Source organism: Eubalaena glacialis, chromosome 14, assembly GCF_028564815.1.
Source record: "Eubalaena glacialis isolate mEubGla1 chromosome 14, mEubGla1.1.hap2.+ XY, whole genome shotgun sequence".
In the NCBI taxonomy this organism is placed as follows: Eukaryota; Metazoa; Chordata; class Mammalia; order Artiodactyla; family Balaenidae; genus Eubalaena; species Eubalaena glacialis.
The window spans coordinates 20,443,017-20,470,391 of record NC_083729.1 but is presented as its reverse complement, the minus strand read 5'-3'; the positions used below and the strand labels follow the sequence as shown (position 1 = coordinate 20,470,391).

Here is a 27,375-nt window from a genome sequence, read left to right as displayed (position 1 = left end):
TGAAACATAATATAAAAACACTTGTGAAATGTCCTTATCACCAAATATCATTGGAGTTGCCTCTGTGCTTCTGCACTATCCCATTCGCTTCTCTTACTTTGCTGTTATGAACTCCCAGTACTATGCTGAGTTAGAATGGTGAGCACACACTTCTTTGCCTGCTTGTTCATAAGGGGAAAGCATTCCCTCTTCTGTATTCTGGAAGATATTGTATAAAATTAGTGTTAGTTCTTTAAATGTTTGGTGGAATTCTCAATTGAAAACCATCTGGACTTGGAGGTTTCTTTTTCTGGAGATTTTAAGTAACAAATTCGATTTCTTTAATGGTTATAGGACTATGCTAATTATTTGTTTCTTATTGGTTGAGTTTTGGTAGTTTGTTGTTTCTGAGGAATTTGTCCATTTCTTCTAAGTTGTCAAATTAATGAGTGTAAAATTGTTTGCACTGTTCCCTCACTGTCTTTTTTATGGTTGCAGAATATATAGTGACATCTCTGTTTTGTTCTTTCTTTTGTTTTTTTTGGGGGGAGGGGAGTGGGGCTGTGCCACATGGCATGTGGGATCTTAGTTCCCAACCAGGGATCGAACCACCAGCAAAGTCCCCTGTTTTGTTCCTGATATTGGTAATTTTTATTTTCTCCCCTATCTTTGTCAGTCTTGCTAGAGATTTGTTAATTTTATTGGTTTTTTTTTTTTAAAAAGAGACCAGAATTTTGTTTCACTGCTTTTTTTCTATTGTTTATCTCTCTTTTTTTTTTAATCATTTTATGACTCAGGTTATGGTCTAGGTGCATTAAATATTTCATACATGCTTGAAAAGCATGTGTATATGTTTTCTTCTGGGGTAGAGTGTTCTGTAAATGTAAGGTCATTTTGGTTAATAGGGTTGTTCAGATGGTCTATATCCTTACTGATTTTCTGTCTACTTGTTTTATTGATAATTGAAAGAAGGGTGTTGAAGTCTCCAAGCATAATTGTGCATTTGTTTATTTCTCTTTTCTGTTATTTCTGTTTTTGCTTCAAGTATTTTGAATATTTGTTGTTAGGTACATATGCATTAAGGGCATTAAGTTTTCTTAGTCAATTGACCCTGTTTTCATTCTGTAATTACCCTCTTTATCCCTGATAATAGTCTTTGTTTTGAAGTTTATTTGGATACTAATAGAATACCTTTTTTTTTGTTTTGGTGGTGAGATGCGAGGCTTGCAGGATTAAGGATCTTAGTTCCCCCGACCAGGGATTGAACCCAGGCCCTTGGCAGTGAAAGCACGGGGTCCTAACCACTGGGCCACCAGGGAATTTCCTAATAGAATACTTTTGATTAGTGTTTGTGTGATATTTATTTTTTCCATTCTTTTAATTTATCTGTCTTTTTTTTTTATTTTATTTTTTAAAATAAATTTATTTATTTATTTTTGGCTGCATTGGGTCATTGTTGCTGTGCGTGGGCTCTCTCTAGTTGTGGCGAGCAGGGGCTACTCTTTGTTGCGGTGCGCGGGCTTCTCATTGCGGTGGCTTCTCTTGTTGTGGAGCACGGACTCTAGGCACGCAGGCTTCAGTAGTTGTGGCTCCCGGGCTCTAGAGAGCAGGCTCAGTAGTTATGGCGCACGGGCTTAGTTGCTCCGCGGCATGTGGGATCTTCCTGGACCAGGACTCGAACCCGGTTCCCCTGCATTGGCAGGCAGATTCTTAACCAGTGCACCACCAGGGAAGCCCTACTGCCTTCTTTTGAACTGAGTATTTTGCACTGTATTTTATTTATTGACTTTCTGTCACTCTCTTTGTGTGTGCGTGTGTTTAAAGTGGTTGTTCTAGAGATTATAATACATATCCAACCTTTCACAGAATTCTTAGGATTGATATTTTACCATCTTAAATAAAGTGTAGATGCCTTACAACCATTTAGGTCCCTTTATCCATCCTCTATATGTTATAGTTGTCATATGTATTCCATCTCATACATGGAATTACCTACCAGACAATATTATTAGTTTTGCTTTCAGGCCATAAATAGTTGAAAGACTATTTTTACCCAGATGTTTACCGTTTCTTTTGCTCTTCCTTCTTCCCTTAAGTTCCACATTTCCCTCTAGTATCATTTCCCTTCAGCCTGCAGAACTTTCCTTTTAGTATTTCTTTAAGAGCAGGTCTGCTGGTGATGAATTCTCTTAGTTTTCCTTCATCTGAGTATGTCTTTTTAATTTTTTTTTTGGCCTTCATTTTGAAGAATTTTTTTGTTGGATATAGAATTCGTTATTGATAGTTCTTGTCTTTCAGTACTTTAAAAATGTTGCTCCACTGCCTTCTGGCCTCCATGGTTTTTGATGAGAAATACATGCTGTTTGAATCATTGCTCTCCTGTAAGCAGTACATGGTTTTCTCGGGTTGCTTTCAAGATAATTTCTTTACGCTTAGCTTTCAGCAGTTTGATTTTTAATGTGTCTAGGTGTGGGTTTCTTTGTGTTTAAATCTGTTTAGCATTCACTGAGCTTCTTGAATCTGTAGCTTTATGTCTTTTGCCAAATTTGGCAAGTTTTCAGCCATTCTCCAGATATTTTTTCTTCACCACATTCTTTCTCTTCTTCCAGTGTTGGGATTACCTCTGGGTATTTTACCACAGTTCCCTGAGCCTCTGCTCATTTTTTCCCAACCTTTTTTGTCTGTATTTCAGATTGGATCATTTCTGTTGCTCTCTTGTCACATCCCCTGACACTTTTCTCTGTCTTCTGCATTCAGCTATTGAGCCCATCCAGTGAGATTTTTTCAAATTTCTGATGTTATGTCTTTTAATTCCAAAATTTCTGGGGTTTTTTTTTTTAATAGTTTCTGTTTCTCTGCTGAAAACCTCTGTCTTCCCATTAATTTCAAGTTCATTTATCCTAACCTCATGGATATAGTAATAATGAATGCTTTAAAGTTTTTGTCTGATAAGTCCAACATCTGGGTAATCTCAGGATTGGCAACTGTTGATTGTCTTTTCCCTTGAGAATTTGTCACATTTTCCTGGATCTTTGCTTATTGGGAAATTTAAGGTAGTATTCTGGACATTTTGAATATTATGTTGTTTTATGTTCTGTTTTTCTGTTAAAAACTTCTGGAGAATGGTGATTTCTTTGTTTTTTTAAAGTAGGTAGCCCAGCTATTCTCAGACTATTCTCTTACCTTCTGTAAGTTTTAGTTTGATAATCAGTTCAGTTTTCAAAGCCTTTGCTCTGCTGTTCTGCATCTGTTCCATGCATGTGCCACTCAGGGTGAGTCTGAGATGTGAGTAGTGGTTCAGTTCTTAAAGGCTTTACTGTGTTAATTGGGAATGTCCTAACTATACACAGCTCAGGGGTGAGCCCAGGCCTCATGTGGAAATTAGGGGATTCCCTTGTCCTGTTCTTTTTCTCTCAGGAATTCCACGCCTCCCCCCACCCCCCAATTCTTAGAATTTTATCTGTCCCCTACATTAGTACCTCTCCTCAACTAGGACCTGCTTTTTAGTCAAAGTGGTGAGAAATAAACCCCAGAAAATTCACTCTGTGAGAGTTTAGCCAACTGAAGTTAGAGGGTATAGTCCACATGACTGCCCTCACTTATTATACCAACTGCATAGTTCACAGGTTTCTAAGACTACTCTCAAGGCTTGATAATTTGCTAGAGGAACTTGTATAACTCACTGAATACAAACACTTGGTTTTGGGAAGGATACAGATTAAGATTCGTCAAGGGAAGAGACACATAAGGTAGAGTCAAAGTCTAGTACCCAACACAGAGCTTCCAGTCATCCTCTCCCCGTGACTTAGGACAGTGTTAATTGTCAACATCAGTGTGTGACAATAAGCACAGAGTATTGCCACTAAGGAAGCTTACTTGAGCCTTGATGTCTAGAGTTTTTATTGGAGGGCCATCGCATTATTCAGTTTTCAGTGTCTAGCCCCTCTAGTGGTCAACCGATACCATGTGACCCAAGCCCCCACCCTAAGTCACATTATTGGTATGTCTCAAAGCCCCCACTCCAAATTAGAGTGTTACTATCTGGCTGGCCCAAGGCCCTCATAGGGCCTAGCAGTTATCTCTTAGAAGCCAAGGGCAAGGCCAGCCTTCTCTATGGGTATGGGTAAATTCTATCCTATATACTCTCATATGAGTTAGGTTTTGACTTCCCAATGTGCCGGCTTTCTTAATTTTCAGTGTTTTAAGTAGTTGCTTTTTAAAAATTGACGTATAAGTCACATACCGTAGAAGTCACCATTTTAAAGCTTACAGCTCAGTGGGTTTTTTGTTTGTTTGTTTGTCTTTTAAGTATATTCACCCAAAACATTTTCATCACCCTGAAAAGAAACCCTGTACTGATTAGCCACTCCCCTTCTTTGTCCTCTGCAACTCTCCCCATGCCTCAGCCATAGGCAATCACTAACGTACTTTCTGTCTCCATGGATTTGCCAATTTTGGATATTTCGTGTTATGAAATCATACACTATGTGGTCTTCTGTGACTGGTTTCTTTCGTATGTTATAATGATTTGAAGGATCATTCATGTGGTAGCATTTATCAGTACTTCATTCCTTCATTGCGGAATAATATTCCATTGTATACATATGCCACATTTTGTTTACCCATTCATCCATTGATGGACATTTGGTTGTTTTCACTTCTTGGCTATGATGAATTATGTTACTGTGAACATTCATGTACAAGTTTGTGTGTGAGCAGTTGCTTTTTATATTTTTGTCCACAGTCTTTTGTTGTAACTAGCCAGAGAGAGAGAGAGAGAGAGACAGATACAGGCAGACAGGCAGACAGACATGGGCAGGCAGGAAGGCTGGCTGGCTATTGTGGGCCTGCTTTGTCTTCACCAGCACCAGAAATTCCGGTCAATTTTAAATCATGAAATTGGACTGAGCTTTAAATTCATGGAATCTTCCATGATTAACCACAAATTTCAAGTCAGAATCATGGTATTTTTCTTTGGCTTAGAATAGAATTCTGGATTTTGGTGTAGCCTTTGTTTTCCAGTCATTTTTAAATTGCAATAAGAGGGAGGAGGGTATCACAAACAGTCTGGTGTAGGCCATTTAACACAGGTGTTTTATGACTAGGTGTTTGGAACCTCAGTGTTGACTAGTTGCATAATTGGAGCCTGTTTTTTCTACCAAATAAGTAAGTGGATGTGAATAGTACACAATAAACCAGTATGAATCCATTGGCATGGTTAAATGTTTAAGCATTGCTCTGTCCAAATGTGTAGTCAGTCCTCAAATGGAAATAAACCTACCTCAAATATTTACATCTGATAATTACTTTACATCTGATAATTACAAGATGATATGTAGTCTGACATATATATTTTATATATATATATATATATATGTATATGTATATATAGATGAAGAATGCACTGCAGCATTTAGGAGTTGAAGGGATTAAGGAGACGAATAAAGAGGATGTTTTACTAGATTATGCAAGATGTGGTGGTTTGGATTAGGATGAAGAGAATAGACAGATTTGAGATCATGTTTCAGGACTTGCTGATGGATTGGATATGGGAGGTGTAAGGAAGGAGGAAATAAAACATTATTTCTAGGCTTCCTGATTGTACAGCTGCCATTTACCATAGAGAGGAAGAACAGAGGAATAAGCTGGGAAAGTGAAGAGGGTTGATTAGTAAAGAATTCGTTGAGTATATTTTGTGGATTCAGAAAAAAAGGTTTGAACCTCATAAGGGGTGAGGGGACGTATTCAAGTGTGGGGACTGGTGTTGTTATACATGTCAGGACAGCAGTTAAAAGGTAGTAATGATCTGGAGCTGTAGAGTAGGTATCTGTTTTCAGAGATTAATATCTAATACCTGTTTCGGATATTGATGAATAAATAGTTCCAGGTATGTTATAGAATCTAAAAATATATTCTTTTCCTTCTGTGGTAATAAACTTTAACTTATGTTATAAGTCTAGGTTTGTAAGTTAGGTACTGAAGACAGTTTTTTTAATGTAAATTTTTACTTTTGGAAAATTCCAAACTAAAACAAAAGTATGTATCCTCCAGCATAAATTATAAATAGTCCTCTCACCTCAGACTGTTTTGGGGTGAATTTCAGGTACTTTATTACTTCAGCATTCCAGTATGTATTTAACAGATAAGAACTAGAGAGACTATTTATGTACAGTTGGATATTCTGGTTTATTTTTAAAAACAGAGCAACTAAACATACACGTTAAGCATACATACTATTGATAAAACATACACAGAATAGTACGTAGTACATAAATCAAGTGCTTATGTACACTTTGAGACCATTCCTGCTAATCCTTAAAATGTTATCACTTGTTACTACTTCTATCCTTAGTCTGTTGTACAACAAGTTTTTCCTGCCAGTCAGCTGTGGCTGCCATTATTGTTTACAAATGTGCTTTTACAGCGTTAAGTTTAGGACTTCAAGCCTTCCTTCTGAAGTAACCATTGCTTTTAATAACTACCACCGCGCCCCCCGCCCCCCCAGAGTTCTTTTACCTGCTTTGCTCATTCTGTTGGCTGTATTATCTTGACTCTTTTTATATCAGCTAATAGAGAAAGAGTTTTTAGGAAAGAAGAAAATGGTATTCATTTCCTGAGACCCTATTCTTTTACTGTTTTTTGTTTTTGTTTTTTTTGGTCTTGCCATTCATGAGTAGAAGAGGAAGAGAAAGAAAAAAGATTCTGGGTGTTCATGAATTTATTATCCACAGATTGAGTATATTCTGAATTAGACCATTTATGAGTGGTCCCAAGGGTTCATGATGCATAATAATTAGTAATTTTGGTGAGGCCCATATGAATTTGAATCCTTTACACCATAAAATTCGTGTGGGTGAGTAAGTTGTGCAGCTAATAAATGAGTATAGCCAACTGCCTAGCTTTTAAATAGGGTTGAGCATTACTTATTTGTCACCTCTGAAACAAGTCAGGAAGTATTTAAAAGCATTGGTTCTTTATGGAAAAAGACCTGGAAAGGAAGACTAAGTGCTAGTTTTATAGTAGTATTGGCAGATTTGGGGACAGGCACGTGACTTGGATGTGCATTCCTTACAAATGAAGCCTACCTAGTTCTATTACATTATGCCCCTGATTAATTATACCCCCAAATGGGTAATCTCTTTTGCATTCCTCATCTTCTTCTCCCTCCTCAACCTCTTTTCCAAACCAGTCACGTTATTTTAGTCACAGAATGATACAGCTGGAAAAGATAATTAGGAATTATAGTCATATACCATTTTATTACTGAAGAATTAAGGCCCATGGAGATTGAGACTCGGCCAGGGTAGGACAACTAGCTTAGTGAAACTAAAACTCAGGCTTAACTACTTACTTTTGTTCTTTTCTTCAGTATATACTGCCTCTACATCTATAGTTCTCCCTTTCCTTCTGACTAGTATATTTGCTCTATTGTTTTTCAAATAAAACTTATACCATGTGCTAACATAGAACATTAGGTTAGTTGCTGTCTAACTGTAAATTGCTTTCTGGAAGAATTTGAAATAAAAACCCCAGCCATTATAGTAACTTGGCTTCTGAAAGGGCCAGTACATTTTTAAAGAACTTATCTTATTGGAACATTTAAGTAGATCTTTATATTGTTGTCGTACAGAGCTCAAAATCGTTCTCTAGCAAGGAGTTTTTCTTATGTCTCAGTCTTGTATCCCAAGCAAACTCCTTTAGAGTTGGAATTGTAAAGATCTCTGGGAACCATCTAGCTAAAATCATGCTCAATAAACGTTTGCCAGATTAAAATTTTACCTCTTTGGAGGAGTCCCAGCTGCTTCTGATTAGTATTAAATGCATTTACTTAGGAACAAAATCTCCCTCACATGGTATTTAAGTATGTTTTAGCTCCCACCCAAAACTAATCCAATTACCTAATTTTTCTCCTCACCTCTTCTTATATAAAAGTATATAGCAAAGGAAATAAAGTCAACATTCTCTACTACTTTTCAGCAGAAATCTTCGCCACAGAGCAGATCATTTGACTGCAAAACTGAATTGCCTTGAGGTGATTTCACTAGAAAGAGCTCAGTTTAAGAATAAAGAACATTATTAATTAAATTGTTACCATATTTATCTAAGGTTGGCTGATACCTTTGAGTTCGGCCTGCATTTTCTTTACCTGCTAGTTACAGTCTGCTTTCAAGCCTGCAAACCTTGTAGGGATGTCAAAAGGATTAATTATGAAAAAACAAACACAAAATGCTTGGATATTAACAGAAAAGAGTATTCTTATCTATTGTTATTTAGCTTCATAATGAGTTCCATTATGGAACAAAGGGAAGCTAATAAACCTTAGGGTCTATAGCTGATGGCTTTATGATGGCTCCTTGAAATTTGAAATGCATGGGAAGGATATTAAAGAATGGGGAATATTCACTGTATCCACATTAACTTTAAGCTGCTGTAATAGTTTTACTCTGCCACGTAATTGAGGTACTGCAATTGTTATCTGAAATGGTTTAGACTATTTAGTTGATGTATTTTAGACACTGATATTTGGGACTAACTTGTAAATTCTAAAGAAGAAATTAATGTTTTATGTAGCAAAGTGTTGGGGAGGGTACTAATTTGAAGAATTGTATATTCTGGGAGGGGATGGGAAAGTTTATTTTTTGGCTTCATTGTTGCTTTGTAAAGAAAAATTAAAAGCTCTTTTTTTTTTCCTTCTTTCATTTTCTTGGGGTGCATTCCAACTCCAGAAGGTAAGAATTACTTTATTCTAAAGAAGTATTATAGAGTTATAAAGCACTCTTTTACAAGTTTAATTGAACTTTACCCTTGGTTGCATGATTTTTACTTTATAAAACTAAATAATTAGTCTAGAAACTATTATAAATAAGAGTGATATTACTATGTAAATATTGGTTGTATGTGCTTTTTTTTTTGTTCTCGCAATTTATAATAATCATTGTTTGGTCATATTTTTAGAAACCCAATCTACATTTAGTTTTATTAAAATCATTATTTGACTTTCTAGCATTAGGATACCTAATATTATACAGATTAATAAATGAAAATATTTCAGAGATTGGAAATGTGTGAGCTAACACTTGCTGTGTGGCTATAAGATTGAAAATGTATGTTTATGCTCTTACTGATTTAGAGAGAATATTGGTAAATCCTTTACGGGATTGACACGTACTTAAAACAAGGCCCAGAACAGGTTAAAATTCATAGTCTGGATCTTTACTGAATTGGTTTTTTGTCTGTGTTTCTGTAACATTTTAGGTACACCTCTGTTATAGCAGTTCCCATGTTATATTATAGTTACTTCTTCTAATTATCTCACTTGCCTGTGACACTAGACAGTAGAAACCATATCCATGTGTTTTCATTTCACTTGGACATGACATGCTTGGCTTTTAGTTAGAGCTTAATAAATCTTTTTAACTCCAGTTAAATTTGTATTCCATTAAGTTTGTTTACAAGAACCTGTTCATTTTTGAGTATTAGTTTATGGAGGAAACCTTAATTCAGGTCATACAAACAGTTAAAATTACAATTTAAAAAATTTTAAAGTAGGTAAGAAAAAATTTTTTGTTTTTGTTTTTTGAGGGGGCTTATTCTTGATTAGGTTCTTTAGGTATGAATAATAGGAACCAAATGTGAATAACTTAAGCAAAATGGAAGTTATTTGAAGAATGTGGGGTAGCTCACAGGCTCAAAGGAAAGAAACAAGCTCTGAAATAAAGAGAACTAAGGTAGCTGCAGAGATCAGGTAGCTCAAACTAATGGATGGGCTCATCAAGGCACTCCAGCGGGGATGAATTAGTCTATGTCTACTCTGCTCAAGGTTAAAAATTCAAAGAAGAGTGAACCTGGCTGGCCTAATGTCCAGGGATGGTGAGGCATCTTGATGGACAGTCAGTCCTACAAAGACTATTTCCAGTGGGGTAAGGCATAGTTCCCCCAAAGCAAGATTGCACATTCTTTCCAGAGGAAGAGAGAATATATATTGACCAGGCAGAAACAACAGATGTCCACTATGTTGCTTACTGTAGAAGATAAGAGTACAACAGAAAAACTTAAGCCACAAGAAATTGTAAGAACTCATTTTTTAAAAAAAATAAATTTATTTATTTATTTTATTTTTATTTTTGTCTGTGTTGAGTCTTCGTTGCTGTGCACAGGCTTTCTCTAGTTGCCGTGAGCAGGGGCTACTCTTCGTTGTGGTGCGCGGGCTTCTCGTTGCGTTGGCTTTTCTTTTTGCGGAGCATGGGCTCTAAGCACGCAGGCTTCAGTAGTTGCAGCACGTGGGCTCAGTAGTTGTGGCTCACGGGCTCTAGTGCACAGGCTCAGTAGTTGTGGGGCACGGGCTTAGTTGCTCTGCGGCATGTGGGATCCTTCTGGACCAGGGCTGAAACCTGTGTCCCCTGCATTGGCAGGCAAATTCTTAACCACTGGCCCATCAGGGATGTCCCTGATTACGATATATCTTGGTGTTGGACTATTTTGAGTTTATCTTATTTAGATTCCCTGAGCTTCCCACGTATGTAGGTTTATTTTTCACCAAATAAGAGTTTTTCAGCCCATAGTTCTTTGAATACTCTTTCTCCTTTCCTTCTGAGACTCTGATGATGTAAACTTTGAATGTTTTGTTATTATCAACTCCCTGAGGTTCTGTTAAATTTTTTTCAGTTTTATTTTTCTCTCTGTTGTTCACATCAGGTAAATTTTATTGATCTGTCATTAAGGTCATTGACTCTGTCCTCTGTCATCTCCATTCCACTATTGAGCCAATCTAGAAGTTTAATAACAATTTAATTTTCAAAGCCTTTGCTGTGCTATTTTGGTCTTCTTGTTTTATTTGGTGACACAGAGTCTCTTAGTGATCTCTGCTGCATCTTTCTGAAGGAGTGGGAGGAGTTTCCACAGAACAGGCTGCCTGATGGCTCTAGATGTAGGGAAAAGGGAGTCTCCAGCTTGTAGGGACAGAGAGGCCTCCTGGGCCATATGCTTGTGATGGGGGACTCCCCCCACCACCACCACTGGGTTGCTCAACATCTCAGGGGAGGGAACTAGTAGTACCAGGCCCAGGAGGACAGAGAGGCTTCCTGGGCTGGGCTGCTTCTTGTGGTTTGATCCCACTCACTGGTGCCACCTTGCGCTTCCTATTTTAGTCTTTATTTTTGAGGCTTGAGGGAAGATACTCGCAGTCAAAGCCATTTAATTATATGAGCTTTACTGTAACTCTAAGTTACTTCTGTGAGTTGGAAAATGCCAAGAATTGGTAAAATTCATGGATCAATTGACTACTTCAAAACTCTGAATCTCGACATAAATGGCTATGTCAAGACCGACAGCTCTTGTTCAAAAGCAGAAAATAATTGTAATCAATAGCTTTGGCTATTTAGGTGTATAAACTACATTGCTAAATGAACAAGAATACCAAATAGAACAGAGATAGAAAATTAAACAAATTCTTATTTTTTGATGTACCTAATCAAATTTGTTAAATTTTATTCTTTCCCTAGCTCATTTCTTTCAGGACTATTTCTATAACTTATATTGACAAGTATTTTATTTTCAGTTCCTGTTTTCCTCACTAATTCTTCTTTTACCTCAAAGAATATGTCCTCACATGTAACCCTCTGTATCTCTTTAGTTCAGAGCTATATGGCTGTTTAGGAACTTGCCTCAACCAGTTAAGAAATGTTAGCATCCTGATCAGCTGAAATAAAGGCAATTGATATTTCTTTATATGCAGTAGTTAGAGTGACAAGCACTATGTTTGTCTTAAAGTCTACTTTTTCTTACCTCTTTCTCATCAGACTGAAAAGCAACATGCTGTAGTGAACGAATAGTGGAAATGGCCGTGGACTAAATAAGATAGGAGTCAAGTACTTTATGTTCCATATATTTACTTTAAAATAAGTCATAGAAACACTGGACTCTTTTTTTTTTTTTTTTTTCCTCCCCTTTTGAAGCGGTTTTGCTCATTTCTTACTGGTAGTGGACAAGCCATGCTTTTTAAAAAACAGTAGTGGGAAAAAAAGACAATAATAGGAAGGTGAAGAGAATGAAGATTTATAGTGAAGTATTAAAAGGATAGAGAGAGTATATAAGCACAGTTTCTGAAGAATCTTTTTTTGTTTCTATGACCTCCCTCTCCATGCTGTTCCTAGATTACTCTTACTTGTTTTGTGCCCTTTCACTACTCTGTTAATCCAAACTTCTCATTTTGTGGTCCCAACTGGGCCTCCTTCTCCCAGAATGCCTGTTTGAAAGTTTTCCTGCATACCCTTTTACCCTTTCTCCAGTGGGTTTATTTCTATTTGTTTCATGGCATGTTTGGGGAGGAAAATAGTTTGAAGAAACTAATTCACTAAAGGATAGATAAGTCGGATGCTACTTTTTAAATTTAAAAACTACATTTATGTTATTTCTTTTTAAAAAGTAGGTTAGTTGTTAACCCAAATGAACTTCTCTTTGGAAGAATGCAGGTAGTATGACCAAGGGAAGGCAAGCAAAAGGTTTTAATGAAAGCATTTGTAAGAATACAAAAATTTTCAGTGAATTTAAAGCCTACCAAGACTAATAATTTAATGATTTCTAAACTCACTATTTTCCATCATAAGGGTGCTGTTGAGTTCAGTTTTGTTTTGTGTACTCTGTCAGGTAAGCATGCCACAAATCAGCTGTTGATTTTAAAGTTATGTGGTGCTGATTTGTTTTAGCTAGTATGTGGATAATGATTACTGTGTGTGTGTGTAGATACACGTATATCACATGAGTGAAAGATTCTTATAAGTTTATTGTCTTTTTACATTTAATATTGACCTGAAATAGGGTTTAGTCAAGCATCTGTTTGGGGAACTAGATAATTCTGCATTTCTTTTAACCTTGAAAGTCTGAGTCCATTATTTAATCCTACTGAAATTCAGGGGACAGAGTGTATAATAGTTGAGTCAGGGATAGGGAAGCCGATTATGTCTTAGTTTTGACAAGGCTATTCTGTAGGAAGGAGTACAGAAAAATGAACAAGAGATTGGGATTAAAGTCAAGATAAGGCAGGGTTATCTATTGCAAAGTGTTGTATGTCTAGGATTAAATAAATTAGACTGACGATGTCCCTTAAAGCTCTTTATCAAAGCTTGAACTGGGGATAATAAATGTTGGAAGACATTGGTGAATTTTGAGGATGGATTGTAAAAGTTTTTTATATTAAATTTCTTTAGCTTGGTTGCAGGGGGGGAGATGCCAATGAGGAGAAGAGAGACCAAAAATCTGAAAAAGACTTCAGGGTTTCATGAAGAGTCTTAAAGTACTTGAAGGGCTGTCATATGGATTAGTGAAGAAATAATGTTAAATTTGTTTCCCCCACTTACAAAGATAGTTTATTACAAGGTCATTTTAGCAAATTCAGACAGTAGAGAAAATCACAGAGAGGAAAGAAAAGATCCTCCTAAATTTTTCCACCATGATAACCACTGACTTACATCATAAAATCAGGGCTAAAAAATGGAGTTAGAGGAAGATGTATTTGGCTTAACTTAAGGAAGAATTTATGAATATTTGGAAATGCTTGAGGACATAGTGATTCTCCACCACATTATATGCTTGTGCAAAAGACTAGATGATTAACCTGTTTATGATGTTTTAGGAGGGGATATATAAGCATCTGTAGGTAAATGGACTAGATGACCTATGAAGCTCCTTGTCAACCTGTGGATTTTATCTGATTCTTGTCTGTAGGTATTTGCACCTGAGAGATGGTTATGTAAAGTGAGAGTAAGATAAAGAATGATCAAAAGTTGTAGGATTTTATTGGACCCAGTAATTCCACTTCTGGGTATATACACAAAAGAATAAAAAGCAAGGACTTGAATAGATAATTTTACACCGGTGTTCATAGCAGCATTATTCACAGTAGGCAAAAGATGGAAGCAACCCAAATGTTTATTGACAGATGAATGGATAAACAAAGTGTGGCATATACATTCAATGGAATATTTTTCAGCCTTAAAAAAGAAGGAAATTCTAACATATTCTACAACATGCATGAACTTCAGGACATTATACTAAGTGAAATAAACCAGACACAAGAGGACAAATATTGTATGATTTCACTTATATGAGAGACCTCAAGTATAAGTCATATTTATAGAGACAGAAAGTAGAGGGTGGTTGCCAGGGGCTGGTGTAGGGGGGAAATGGGGAGTTGTTTAGTGGGTGTAGAGTTTCAGTTTTGCAAGGTGAGAAGAGTTCTGGTGCTTGGTTGTGTAACAGTATGAATGTACTTAAGTGGAAGTGAACTGTACACTTAGAAGTGGTTGAGATGGTAAATTTTATGTTATCTATATTTTCCCAAAATAAAGTTGTAGGATTTTGTTGTAATTTGAGTAGGGTACATTTTTATCTAATGTGGGAGAAACAACCACTGTATTTTATTAGTAGGAAATAATAAGACATTTGCCTAAGGTAGAGGGGATGAGCAGAGGTACTTCTTTAAAATTTTTGTAGAAGGTAGTAAATGTTTATCTTGCCCTGTTAAATTTAAAATCTAAGCAGTGATGGAAGATTGTAGAAGAATGTGAGTGTGAATTTTTTTAAATTTCTGCCTACAATGTGATGATACAGAATTGGTGTAACAAGTGAGTAAATTCTTTAAGAGTGCCAGAAGGACCTTTAGAATTAGGAGAGCTATAGACAAGATAAAGAAAGGTAAAGATTTTTACTGAGAGTTGATGGGCCTTGTATGTTTATGAACCCTTTTGCAGACTTCACTTACAGTTTTATTTGTATCCTCAAGCTCCAGAAAGAAACTAAAAATGAAAGAAAACAATAGTGAAAATGTCCAGACTTTGTTTCAGTGGAGAAATTGGCGTGATTAGTTATGGGAAAGGTTATCAGTTAATTTTTAGAAGAGATCTTTAGTAAGTTCTAAACCTTAAGTTTCTGATTTTGTTCAGTTCCTGAATTGATAGCAAATTTGCAATTGTGGCTTAAATTTTTACATTACTGAACATTTAAAATCTGTACCAACTTGCCTCATCTTTCTGGTGGGAGGGAAATGTTAATTAATCGTAAATGATAATATAGTGTGTGTGTGCACATGCACGCACGCACACACTAGGAAATAAAGAGTCATATCATTTGGCTGCACTCAGTCCCAGTTCATTTATTTTTACATTAAAATGTAAGAATGTGTACTTACGGAAACTTCCACTTTTTTTTTTTTATATCACCAGCACTTACCCCCGTGCAGTTACACAGTAGCTATTCTGTAAATGTTCAATGAATGAGAAACCAAGTTCGCTTCTTTTCCACATCATCTTTTTTTAAAAACTTTATTGAGGTGTAGCGTACATACCATAAAGTTCACCTGTCTTAACTGTACAGTTCAGTGATTTTTAGCAAATTTACTGAGTTGTGCAACTATCACTGTAATCCCCAGTAAGATTTTTCATACGTGTGTACAGTTAATACTAGTTCCCACTGCCAGCCTCTAAGCTACTTTCTGTCTCTGTAGATTTCCCATTTCTGGACATCTCATACAAATGGAATCATATAATATGTGGTCTTTTGAGGTTAATCCATGTTGTAGCACTTACTAGCACTTCATACTTTTTCATTGGTCCATATTGTTTTTATAGACTTCTTGTATATATTGCATATTTTTAGCTTTTTATTTATTTATTTGGGTTATTAATTTTAGACTTAAAAGTTGCAAAAGCAGTACAAAGAATTTTTATATAACTTTAACTAGATTCCACAAATGTTAACATTTTATATACTTTATCTATCTATCTAGTTTGTGTTTCTGAAATGTCTGAGAATTGTAGACATGCTGCCCCATTCACATTTAAACACTTGAGTATACTTTCTAAAGGCAAGTATATTCTTTGACATAACCACAGTGTAACTATCAAAATCAGGATATTAATATAATATTACTTTCTAATCAACAGGCTTTATTTAAATTTGATAATTCTTCCACTGATGTCCCAATCCAGGATCACACATTGCATTTACATTTAGTTTTCATGTATCTTTACAGTCTCCTTTAATGTGGGAACATTCTTTTAGTCTTTGTCTTTCATGAGCTTGACATTTTTGAAGAGTTCAGACCAGCTATTTTGTAGACTGTCCTTCAGTTTGGATATATCTGGTGTTTACTCATGATTAGATTCAGGTTGTACATTTTTGGCAGGAATGTCACAGAAATGATATGTCATTTTCACTACATCATATCAAAAAGTGTGTGATTTCAGTTTATCCCATTATTGGTGTTGATTACTCCGATCCCTTATTTTATGTGATGTTTGCCAAGGTTCTCCACTATAAAGATACAATATTTCCCCGTTTGTAATTAACATCTTGTGTGTGGAGGGAGATACTTTGAGACTGTGTAAATATCTTGTTTCTCATTGTATCTTTGCCCACTGGTTTTAGCATCTCATTGTTAGTTATCTGTTGCTGCTTAACAACATTATCATAGATTTAGGAGCTTAAAACAACACACATTTATTATCTCAGTTTCTGTGTGTCAGCAGTCTGGGCGCATGGCTTTACTGGGTTCTCTGCAAGGCTGCAACCAAGGTGTTGGTTCTTATCTGAAGGCTTAATTGGAGAAGGAACCACTTCTAAGCTAGGTGGTTGTTGGCAGGATTCAGATCCTTGGGGTTTATCAAAATGAGGTGATTCAGTTCCTAGCTGGCTGTTGGCTAAGAGGCTACCATGGGTTCTTTGCCACTTGGGCCTCCCCAACCTGTATGCTTCCTTAAAGCCAGCAAGGGAGAGTCAGAGTCACTTTGCAAGGATACTGCAGTCTTTCTCGTAATGTAGTCACTGTTCTGCCCGCTCTGCTGTATTCTGTATTGGTTAGAAGCAAGTCACAGGTTTCACCTACATCAAGGGGAGGGGATTACACAGGATATACCAGGAAGTGATGATAATTGGGGGTCATTTTAGAGTATGTCCACCACAACTTCCACTGATAATACTTGCCTGCAGTGTGGTGGTCACATATGGTGATTTTCTAATTCCATCATTTCTTCTTTGTTAGTTGGAATTACACTGCAAAGAATTCTCCCCCATTCATTGATTTGTTCATTTATTTATATTAGTATGAACTCATAGATTCTTCTCTTATTCTGTGGGTTATGATTTTCTATATTCATTTATTTTATTGCTTAAGTAGAAAGTAACAGTTTAATCCCTACACAAAGAAGTCTTTAGCATGGGTGCCTAAACAGATTTGTAGTATAATGAATCATTTATCAAACATACTTTAGATTAAAGGTAAATTTTCACATGTAAGCTATTCTGTAATAGGTTTGCAAAGCCTTTGTAATTCTATTTGAAAATATACTTTGATGTAACAAACTTTTTACGTTATTATCAAAATGTCATGATTGCTTTTATATTGATATTCTTCAAGGGAATAGCTGATTTTCCCCCTAAAGATCATTACCCTATAATTGAAATGATTAAAAGTTTTGGTGATGCGATCTAAACATACTCATTCTAAAACCACTGAATCCTCCCAGCTCCTTCATCTTTGGCTTGTCTCTTGATCTTTAAATGTTACATATAGGTATCCCTATTCTTTGCATTTGTGGGCATCTGTGACTGACTCTCTTTTTGAGTGTGTCTCTTCTTGTACAATACTTGGTCAACAAATACCTTGCTATTCATTGTGTCTTTTCTCTTTGGAAGTCTTGCACTTCAGTCTGTATATAGTCTCCCTGCCCCCTTACCTGCTGTTCTAGTTTTTGTTTTGTTTTAAATAGCATGCCCTGTGAAAAGGAAGTGATTTTGAAAAAGAGCCTTACTCTGTTTCAGAAGTTATATTGTTTTAATAATTTATTCATGTATTTTGGACTGTTTAATATTTTTGTAAAAATGATTCCTGATGACCAAAAAAAGGTCAATCAGTAATGAAAAAAATGTACACTAGAAAAATATCCTGAAATTCACTAGCCAGGAATAACCATTGTTTATTGCATTTAATTGAAGAAACTAAGAAAATTGCTAATTTTTTCACTGAAGATTATAAATATACTTCATTTAGGATATTAATTCCTAAATAATCTCTGAAGTTGAGGGAAAAGAAAATAGAAAAATTCTGAAGGTGTGTTGTCATTTTTAAAATGAAAGTTGAAAAAAATAGAAAGCATTTGCATTTCTCTTATATCACTATAATTGCAGCTGTTTACTTTTTTTTCTCTAAACATGTCTCCATTCCTGAATTTTTTTATTTCTTTGTTGGCTAGATTTAAGTTTATGGGTGGTCTTTTCCCTGAGTTCTCATGGGCTTGATATCTTTCTGTTGCTTCTTTGTTTGAATGACATCTTGGCTGGATATAAATTTTTTACTGTCCGGTATTGAGTATTGCTAAGAAAGCGGATGTTCCTTGCATTATACAGGGCTTATTAGTCAGTTTTTGCTGCATAACAGTCTTAATTTCAGTGGTTTATAACAACGAATAGTTCCTTTTCTTCTTCATGTCTTTAGAGGAGCTGGGGCTCAGTTATTGTTGCCTTGGCTTGGCTCTAGGCTGTGGGTTCTCTGTTCTCCTGGAATCAGTGGCCTGCTCTTGTGGCAGTCAGGAGTAAGTCAGACTATGCAAGCACATGTTAGCCGCTGTTTCTGTCATTTCTGTTATCATTTCACTGATCAAGTCTTATGGCCAAGCCCAACATCAGTGGGACAGGGAAATAAATATATTTTCTTTACTGTAAGGTGGCATGATGGAGTGAGTGATGAATTAAAAACAGTAATTCATTCTGCCACTTTTCTTTTCATGCCTAGATCTCAGCTTGATTCTTTCTTAGTCCTTGAAGTTTAAGATTTAGAAAAAAGTTAAGATAAATATTTCTGAGTATCTTGGGTACTTGAGTTCGTCTGTACAGGTTTAGTAGCACTTTGCCTCTTCTTACATCATTCAGTATACACTGTGGATTCATAAACGTAATATTTTCTCACTGGTAGGAGAGAGTTGTCACCTTTGAATATCCTACACTTTTCTTCTGCATCCTTTTCATACCTCTGTCAATATGAATGCTTTTGACCTAGATGCTTTGTCAGTTAAGGTATTTTCAGTTGTAAATAACAGGAAATGCGATGTAAACTGGCTTAAACAACAAAGGAAATTAATTGTGTGATGTAAGTGAAAAAAACCTGGCAAAACTTGATCCAGGTGCTCTGGCAGTTTGATCAGTATCTCAGCTCTGCTTCCTTCATTTTTGTTCCATTTTCATCAGGCTCATCCATCATAGTTGCAGAATTATTGTTTGTAGGTCCTGGAGCCTATATGCTTTCGGGTTTGAATATAGAAGAGAAGAGAGAATCTGCTTCCCAGAGCTTCAGCGAAATCACATGCTGTTGAATCTGGCTGGCCCACAATGGAGTCACATGTTAAATTAAAACTTTTTCATTACAATATATGTAGTTATAAATGATATGTATTTAGGAAAAGTATTGGGTTCTATACAACATTGGCATGGCTTCCTTAAACAGGGTACATTAAGGCTGAACTCTGAAGAGTGAATTAATTGGAGCTTGCTAAGAGAAAAGGTGAGGGTTATCATTACAAGCAGAAGCATTAATTAGTACAAAGGCCAAGAAGTCAGGAGAATTGTAAGTTACAAAATGGAAAGAAGGCTAGAGTAGGCCAGATCGGAGAGGGTGGGGGGGGTCAGGTCACTTTGATAATTCTGGACTTTATTCTAAGAACATTGTGATATCATGGATGAATTTTAAGCTGGGCAGAGGTGGCACGATCATACTTGTTTTTATTTACTTGTTATTTTTTTTTTCTTTTGGCTGGGTTGGTTGCTGTGCGCGGGCTTTCTCTAGCTGCGGCAAGCGGGGGCTACTCTTTGTTGCCGTGCGTGGACTTCTCATTGCAGTGGCTTCTCTTGTTGTGGAGCATGGGCTCTAGGTGCATGGGCTCAGTAGTTGTGGCACGTGGGCTCTAGGGCGCGTGGGCTTCAGTAGTTGTGGCACGTGGGCCCTAGAGTGCACAGGCCTCAGTAGTTGCGGCACATGGGCTCAGTAGTTGTGGCTCACGGGCTTAATTGCTCCGCGGCATGTGGGATCTTACCAGACCTGGGATCGAACCTGTGTCCCCTGCATTGGCAGGCAGATTCTTAACCACTGCGCCACCAGGGAAGTGTCCCATACTTGTTTTTAAAAGGTCACTCTGGCTTCAGAGTGGAGAATTGATGGGGGTGAGTGAAGTTACTGTCACTTGAGATAGGTAGGGAACACTGGAACATTATGAAACTGGAATGGGGGAGCAAGTTGTTAAGGTAACTACCACAGTTACTGAATCACTTCTCTGTGACATACACTTTATATATGAATTGAGATTCTGCACAAATTACAGATTAGATGGTATTTCCTCAGTTTCACAGATGAGAAAATTAAGGGTGTTTACAGCGACTTGCCCATGGCCACACTCAGATATGAATTCACATTGGTATGAATACATAAATCTGGCTCTTTTGGCCACACAGTGATGTCTCTTTTCATGAGTTGCTATGTTTGTTTCCTCTGAGCAGTGTGATTATAGGCCTCAGGTCTTTCAGCCCTGCTGGCTACTGCTAAGGAACCACTTTTACTGCAGAGAGAATTAAATAAGGCTGTTGACAGCATGACTGAAGTTACTTTTGTTCTTGGGCCTTGTGTATGTTTCCTTCGTGGGGTAGATCAGCATAAAATTACAGCACTGCACTTGTTCCTTTCCTTGAGAGCCGCCCCCAACCCCTGCTCCAACGCCAGTCTCCTGAGCATGGACAAAAAAATTAAAAGCTAAATTATCTCATGATAGTTATGTAATATTTTGAGGTGTTCTTGCTTCAGCTGCTTCAGGTGTCAGGACTTAACCCCATATTATATTTACTTGACTTTACGTCAGTATGATCTCCTTAGTACCAGTGTTTTATCACTTATGAAGGTGATGCCTGTTCCTTCAAGTTATTCAGTTATTTTTATTTAATTATATCATTCTGGAGTTACTTCTTGAAAGTATATTCCTGCCATCATGGGCAGTGTAGCCTATTTTACTTCTCTGCCATTGCTTCATTATTCATAAAAATAAACTCTGCAAGGATTCTCTGGTTTTTTATGTTTTCTTGAAATCAAATCTATATTATTGTTTTAAACAGTATAGTGTTCTGTGTATCTTGTGGGTTTTTCGAAACTTTATTTCCTTCAAAGGAAAATTACACCGGATTTGCAAGGAAAATATGATGGTGTCTGTATCTCTGTTACCACATCTTTTCACCAGGTGTACATGTGTGCCATTTGCTTTCATTTTTATGGGTTTTACTGTAAGGAGTTTTTTTTTGTTTTGGTTTGGTTGAGTTGGGATTTTCTTGTTTGTTTTTTTGGCTTTTTGTTTGTTTGGTTTTGTTTTTGGTTCTAGGTACTAAGCCCTAGAAGAGATTGTTTCTTTCTCTCTGACCTAAAGTACTTTATATATACAAGCCTGTGTTCTCGATTCTATAATTCCAAAATCCAAAATGCTTGAAAAAGTTTTTTAGTCTTTTGGTACCAAACCTCATTTGTCAACAACACCTTCTCTTGAAACTGACATGAAACTATATGTAGTCTTTGTTTTTCCCACTTAGTGTGAATATTCATGTGTTTCACTGTGTTTGGTTATGGGATTGCTGCCCCTAATCTCTCTGGTGATATTACATAGTATATGGCATATCATGTTGCCTTTCTAAAATCCAAACAGATTTTTATGTCTGAAACATTTGGCCTTAAGTGTTTGGGGTCAGGGATTGTGGACTTATGTCTGTATTGGTAGCACTGGTTACAGGTGCTTGTGGCAGTTTATTCCCTTGTCTGTCTTTCCCATTAGACTTTGAACTAAGAAAGCTTTCCTCCTTGGCCCCACAGACCCTAGTTTATTGTGTACTTAGTAAACAGTACTAAACAAAGTTGGTACTTAATATTGAAATTGAATACCAAAAATTGGGGCAAAGCTTTACCCAGATAGGTTATTGAACTACAGATTATAGCATGTTTTCTTTTCACTTGATTGTATGTTCTTTTTAAACAGTCTCTTTCCTGTTCTGCTTCTCTTTTCTTTCTTCTTACTGGAATCTTGGCTTCACCACTGACTAATCACTGTGTGATCTTGAACAGCTTACTTAACACCTCAATACATTCGTTTGTTCATTTGTAAAAATGGTGTCATAATTTTGCTTACCTCAAAGGATTGTTGTGAGGGCTAACCAGAATGCTTCCTGGAATTTAGCACTCCTTTTGCTGTTAATGTTGCTGTTATTGATTCATATCCTGTTGGTTACCTTACTAACATATGGTGAACCATCCTCTTATTGACTTCGAGGTCATTTTTAGTGTTTTGATGCTTTTAACAATGCTGGAGTTAATCCTTGCATAGATGTCCATAAGTCTTTGTGGCCTTATTTTTGTAGGATAGATTGAAGTGCGATTGTTGCATCAGTGGCCCCTAATATTTTTAATTTTAGTGGATATTTGCATGTTACTTTCTTAAGGCAGAATTGAGAAATGGGGGGGTAGGGTAGCAGTTTTCAGTCCCACCAACAGTCTATATAAGAGTGCTCATTTTCCCATAACCTTACCAGCAATGGATTTTATCAATTCATTTTAAAAAAGTAATTATATACTCACGGGAAATTATAAAAATAGTCCCATGGATACCTCACCCCGCTTCCTCCAGTGGTAATGTCTTATATAACTACAGTACAATATCAAAACCAGGAAACTGACCTTAGTACAGTACTGCTAACAAAGACCTGAATATATTTGATTTTTCCGAGTCTGACCAATGGTGTCTTGGTTTCATTTGTTTTCCTTTAACCACTGTAAAGTTTGGGCAGCTTTTCATGTATTCTGTTGGCCATTTATATTGCATTTTCATATCCTTTATCCATTTTTTCTAATTGGTTGTTTGTATTTTCCTAGAAAGCTCTTTTAGGTATGCTTGGTATAGTTTTGTTGATGATTTTTTTTCCTGTACAGAAATTTTTATTTTTATTTAGTTATTAAGGTTTTCTTTTGTGGTTTGAGGGTTTTTCTCTCTTATGTAGAAAGGTTGCTCTATCCTGTAGGTTATACTGTTTTCCTTCTACTTTTTATATTTTGGCCTTTAATCCATTTGGAATATGTTTTTATTATCAGCTGTGAGAATTAAATAATTATTTAATTATTAAATAAACTATTTTATTTAGGACTCTCTCGGTTGCTTGTGACTTAAAACCTCAACAAAATTCCAAAGGTGGGACTGGCTTAAGGCAAGGCTGGATACAGTGGCATAACTAATATTGCTAAAAAAAATGTTGCTGTTTTCCTCTTTTCTCAGCTCTGCCTTTTTGGGTGTTGAATTTTCCTCTATAATCCTTACCTAGCCCTTCCTTTCTCTGTCCTTTGTGTTGTTCCACCCAAATTCCAGATACTTCCCTCATGGTCATATGACTGAAAGTCTTAGGTATTATTTTCTCATACTGCTCAGGGGAAGAGAAAGAGTCTCACCACAGGTGACCATGTCATAACTCAGTCTTCTTCCTGCTACACAGAAATAGTACCTTTTACATTTATTGTGATCTGTTTCTATATTTTCTATTTTGTTCCACCAGCAGTCTGTAAGAGTGAACATTTGCCTATTTATCCTGCCCCAGGAACACATTGCTTCAATAAAACTCTAATTCAATTATTATTATTCAATTCAGTAATTCATTATTCACTAATATTCTAATCTTCTTAGAGTACATTTTAATATCTTTTTAAGCAAGTCTCTCATCATTTATTTCCCAGAAATTTCTTGGCAATTTTTATATGTTTATTTGATACAAACTTGGGGGTTTTGACTAGAATTGCATTATGTGTATTTTTTTTTTTTAAGATATCTTTTTCTTTGTTTTTGGTTTTTTAAAATAATTAATTAATTAATTAATTATTTTTGGCTGTGTTGGGTCTTCGTTTCTGTGCGAGGGCTTTCTCTAGTTGCGGCAAGCGGGGGCCACTCTTCATCGCGGTGCACGGGCCTCTCACTATCGTGGCCTCTCTTGTTGCGGAGCATAGGCTCCAGACGCGCAGGCTCAGTAGTTGTGGCTCACGGGCCTAGTTGCTCCGCGGCATGTGGGATCTTCCCAGACCAGGGCTCGAACCCATGTCCCCTGCATTAGCAGGCACATTCTCAACCACTGTGCCACCAGGGAAGCCCCCATTATGTGTATTTTTAACATGGAAATATCTAAATTAGATAAACATAACTGAAAATCAGCCTGGAGATGCTCAATGTTTTTCTTTTTCTTTTTAATTAATTAATTAATTAATTTTAATTTTTGCCTGCGTTGGGTCTTCGTTGCTGTGCATGGGCTCTCTCTAGTTGTGGTGAGAGGGGCGTACTCTTCGTTGTGGGGCGCAGGCTTCTCATTGCGGTGGCTTTTGTTGTTGCAGAGCACGGGCTCTAGGCGAGCAGGCTTCGGTAGTTGTGGCTTGCGGGCTCTCGAGTGCAGGCTCAGTAGTTGTGGCACACGGGCTTAGTTGCTCCATGGCATGTGGGATCTTCCCAGACCAAGGCTCAAACCCGTGTCCCCTGCATTGGCAGGCAGATTCTTAACCACTGCACCACCAGGGAAGTCCCTCTTTTTTTTAAAAAAAACATATTTTATTTATTTACTTATTTGATTGGCCCGGGTCTTAGTTGCATCAGGCAAGCTCCTTAGTTGCAGCTCACAGGCTCCTTAGTTGTGGCATGCAAACTCTTAGTTACGGCATGCATGTGGGATCTAGTTCCCTGACCAGGGATCGAACCCAGGCCCCCTGCATTGGGAGCGTGGAGTCTTAACCACTGTGCCACCAGGGAAGTCTCTTCATCATCTCCTCATCATTTTCTTTAACAAAAGGTTTTCCTTTATTTTCTTTGTTGTCCTCCATCTTTTCAGTTTATTTTATTTTATTTTATTTATCTATTTATTTACTTATTTATTTATTTATGGCTGCGTTGGGTCTTCGTTGCTATTAGCAGGCTTTTTCTACCTGCGGCGAGTGTGGAGCACAGGCTCTAGGTGCGTGGGCTTCAGTAGTTGTGGCACGCAGGCTCAGTAGTTGTGGCTCGCGGGCTCTAGAGTGCAGGCTCAGTAGTTGTGGTGCATGGGCTTAGTTGCTTCGCGGCATGTGGGATCTTCCCGGACCAGGGCTTGAACCAGTGTCCCCTGCAGTGGCAGGCGGATTCTTAACCACTGCGCCACCAGGGAAGTCCCCATCTTTTCAGTTTTTGACCCTCAGCACCTTCACAATACCAAAAGACAGTGGTCCTGCTCTCTCCCACAGAGAACTCTTATCTTTAGATACCCAAGATATCTAGCAGCCTCTTCAGTACGCTTCTTTGGGTTATTGAGTAGTACCAGCAGAGAACTGAGAAGGGAGATATGGAAATGTGCAAATAAGTTGCCTTATCCCTCAGATATTGTGAGTTGTTTTTTTTTTTTTTGAAATTTAAGGATGCCACATATCTCCATTTATATTACTATAGGAAAATGAAATTGATTACAATTAGAAAGGAAAATGATATATGTGTATTTTCTACAGATAATTTATTATATACCTAAAACTCTAGAAAATATGATAAATGTATATTAGAATTAGTAAACTTTTAACCAGGTTTCTACATAGAAGATGAATATTCCAAAGCCTGCTTTGTGTCTTTTTAAGTGATCTCATGATAGGTCTAAATGCAAGAGACTATCGTAATATAGATAACTATGGAATCATTATATTTTGCACCTGACACTAATACAATGTTATATGTCAATTATATCTCAATTTAAAAAAAGAGAGCATGGAAATGTGTTCGTTCCATAACTCAGATTCAGTCTGGTGCAGCAGTATGCAGGGAGATTAATATTGTTTATTTCTGTGTGTGTTTTCTTTTTCTTCCCTGTTTTACTTCTGGACATTTAAGGCTTGTGCTAAATGAAACAGATTAAAAAAATTTTTTTTCAGCTTTATTGAGGTGTATTAACAAATAAAATTGTAAGTGAAATAGAATCTTTAGAGAATATATTTGTGATACTTCTGTGAGAGAAATTTGTCTTGACTGAAATGTTAGATGCTGAATTGGGATTAAGAAAATTATAGAATTATTTTTTCTTTAGATATCTGGGAAGGAGTTTTACGTCCATTTTCTCCATGGCAGCCTTTCTAGATTTATAGACTTTTTATAGTTTATAAAATGTGTTTATGTCAAATGAGTGTTGATTTGTTAATTTTATCTTAATTCAGTGTTACATAGGATATTCAGAGACAGAAACTAATCATTGTGTTCTCTCTCTCTCTCTCTTTTTTTTTTTTTTTTTTTTGGCAGTGGAACTTCCCCTCTTGCATGCCTGAATGCAATGCTGCACACAAACTCCCGAGGTGAAGAGGGCATCTTCTATAAGGTTCCAGGTAGAATGGGAGTGTATACTTTGAAGGTAAATATTTTTGTTAGGGAGTCATTTTAAAAGTGAAAACAGGAAGTAACTACATGTAGTAAATAATACTTGCATCATAGAGACAGAATTCTGTTCTTGAAGAGCTTACTTTCAGGAAGAGGTAAAATTTTCAATCCCGTATCCAATACTTTTTTTTTTTTTTTAAATTAATCTGTAACCATCTGTAGGTAGATTGGAGAAGTAACTTCATTTTTCATTCTTTGCCATAGTATTATTTTGAAAGGATGAAATGAAAATGACTTCCAGTGACTTTTAAAGGGCGTCACATATTTAAATAATAATGAGTATTACTGTGGAGCATACAGCCTTGATGCTTTATATTACTTTCTGATTTAATTCTCCATTACAATTCAGAGTTGTGGTTATAATTCCTTTATTATGATAGAGAAAGCCGAAGTTCAGAAGATTGGATTTTCTTGCTCAGTGTTGGCCAGATAGTATCAGAACCAGAATATGAATCCATATCTGACTGAATTCCCATGTTCTTTTACCATAACAGGCTTGCTAAGTTCTAATTTCTGCACTAAAAAGGGACCTTGACTTATCAGTGTCCTTTCAGTTACAAACAGAAAAACCAACTCAAATGAGCTTGAGTGAAACAGAGAATTTATTAGTTCACATAACTGAAAATTCTAGGGAAACTCATCCTGAATTCAGGATCTCAAACGATTGTCATCAGGGATGGGTCTCTCCGCTTTCTTTTGGCTTCATTCTCAGGCAGGCCTTCTCCTCATTGTACATGACTTCACTCCCAACCCCCATTCTGCAAGCTGTAAGTCTGGAGAGAAGGAGTCTCAGGAACTGAAGCAGGAGCCCTTTAGTTAGTTCTGATGTGGCTTAATTGGTTTGGCTTGGCCCATGTGCCTATACCAGAATGATCGCCATTGCCAAACATATGGAGTCTTCTGATTGGCCACTCTTAAG

The 27,375-nt window shown here is 36.7% G+C and overlaps 1 protein-coding gene across 3 annotated transcripts in view; it reads left to right on the top strand.

The window, feature by feature from the left end:
* Window positions 1-27,375, top strand: part of ASXL2 (ASXL transcriptional regulator 2) — a 132,036-nt gene that overhangs the window by 58,954 nt on the left and 45,707 nt on the right. For all 3 annotated transcript variants that reach the window (XM_061211262.1, XM_061211261.1, XM_061211263.1), the window contains one exon: window positions 26,322-26,430. In XM_061211262.1, coding sequence (XP_061067245.1) covers window positions 26,322-26,430 — 109 coding nt within the window. The remainder of the gene's footprint in view (window positions 1-26,321; window positions 26,431-27,375) is intronic.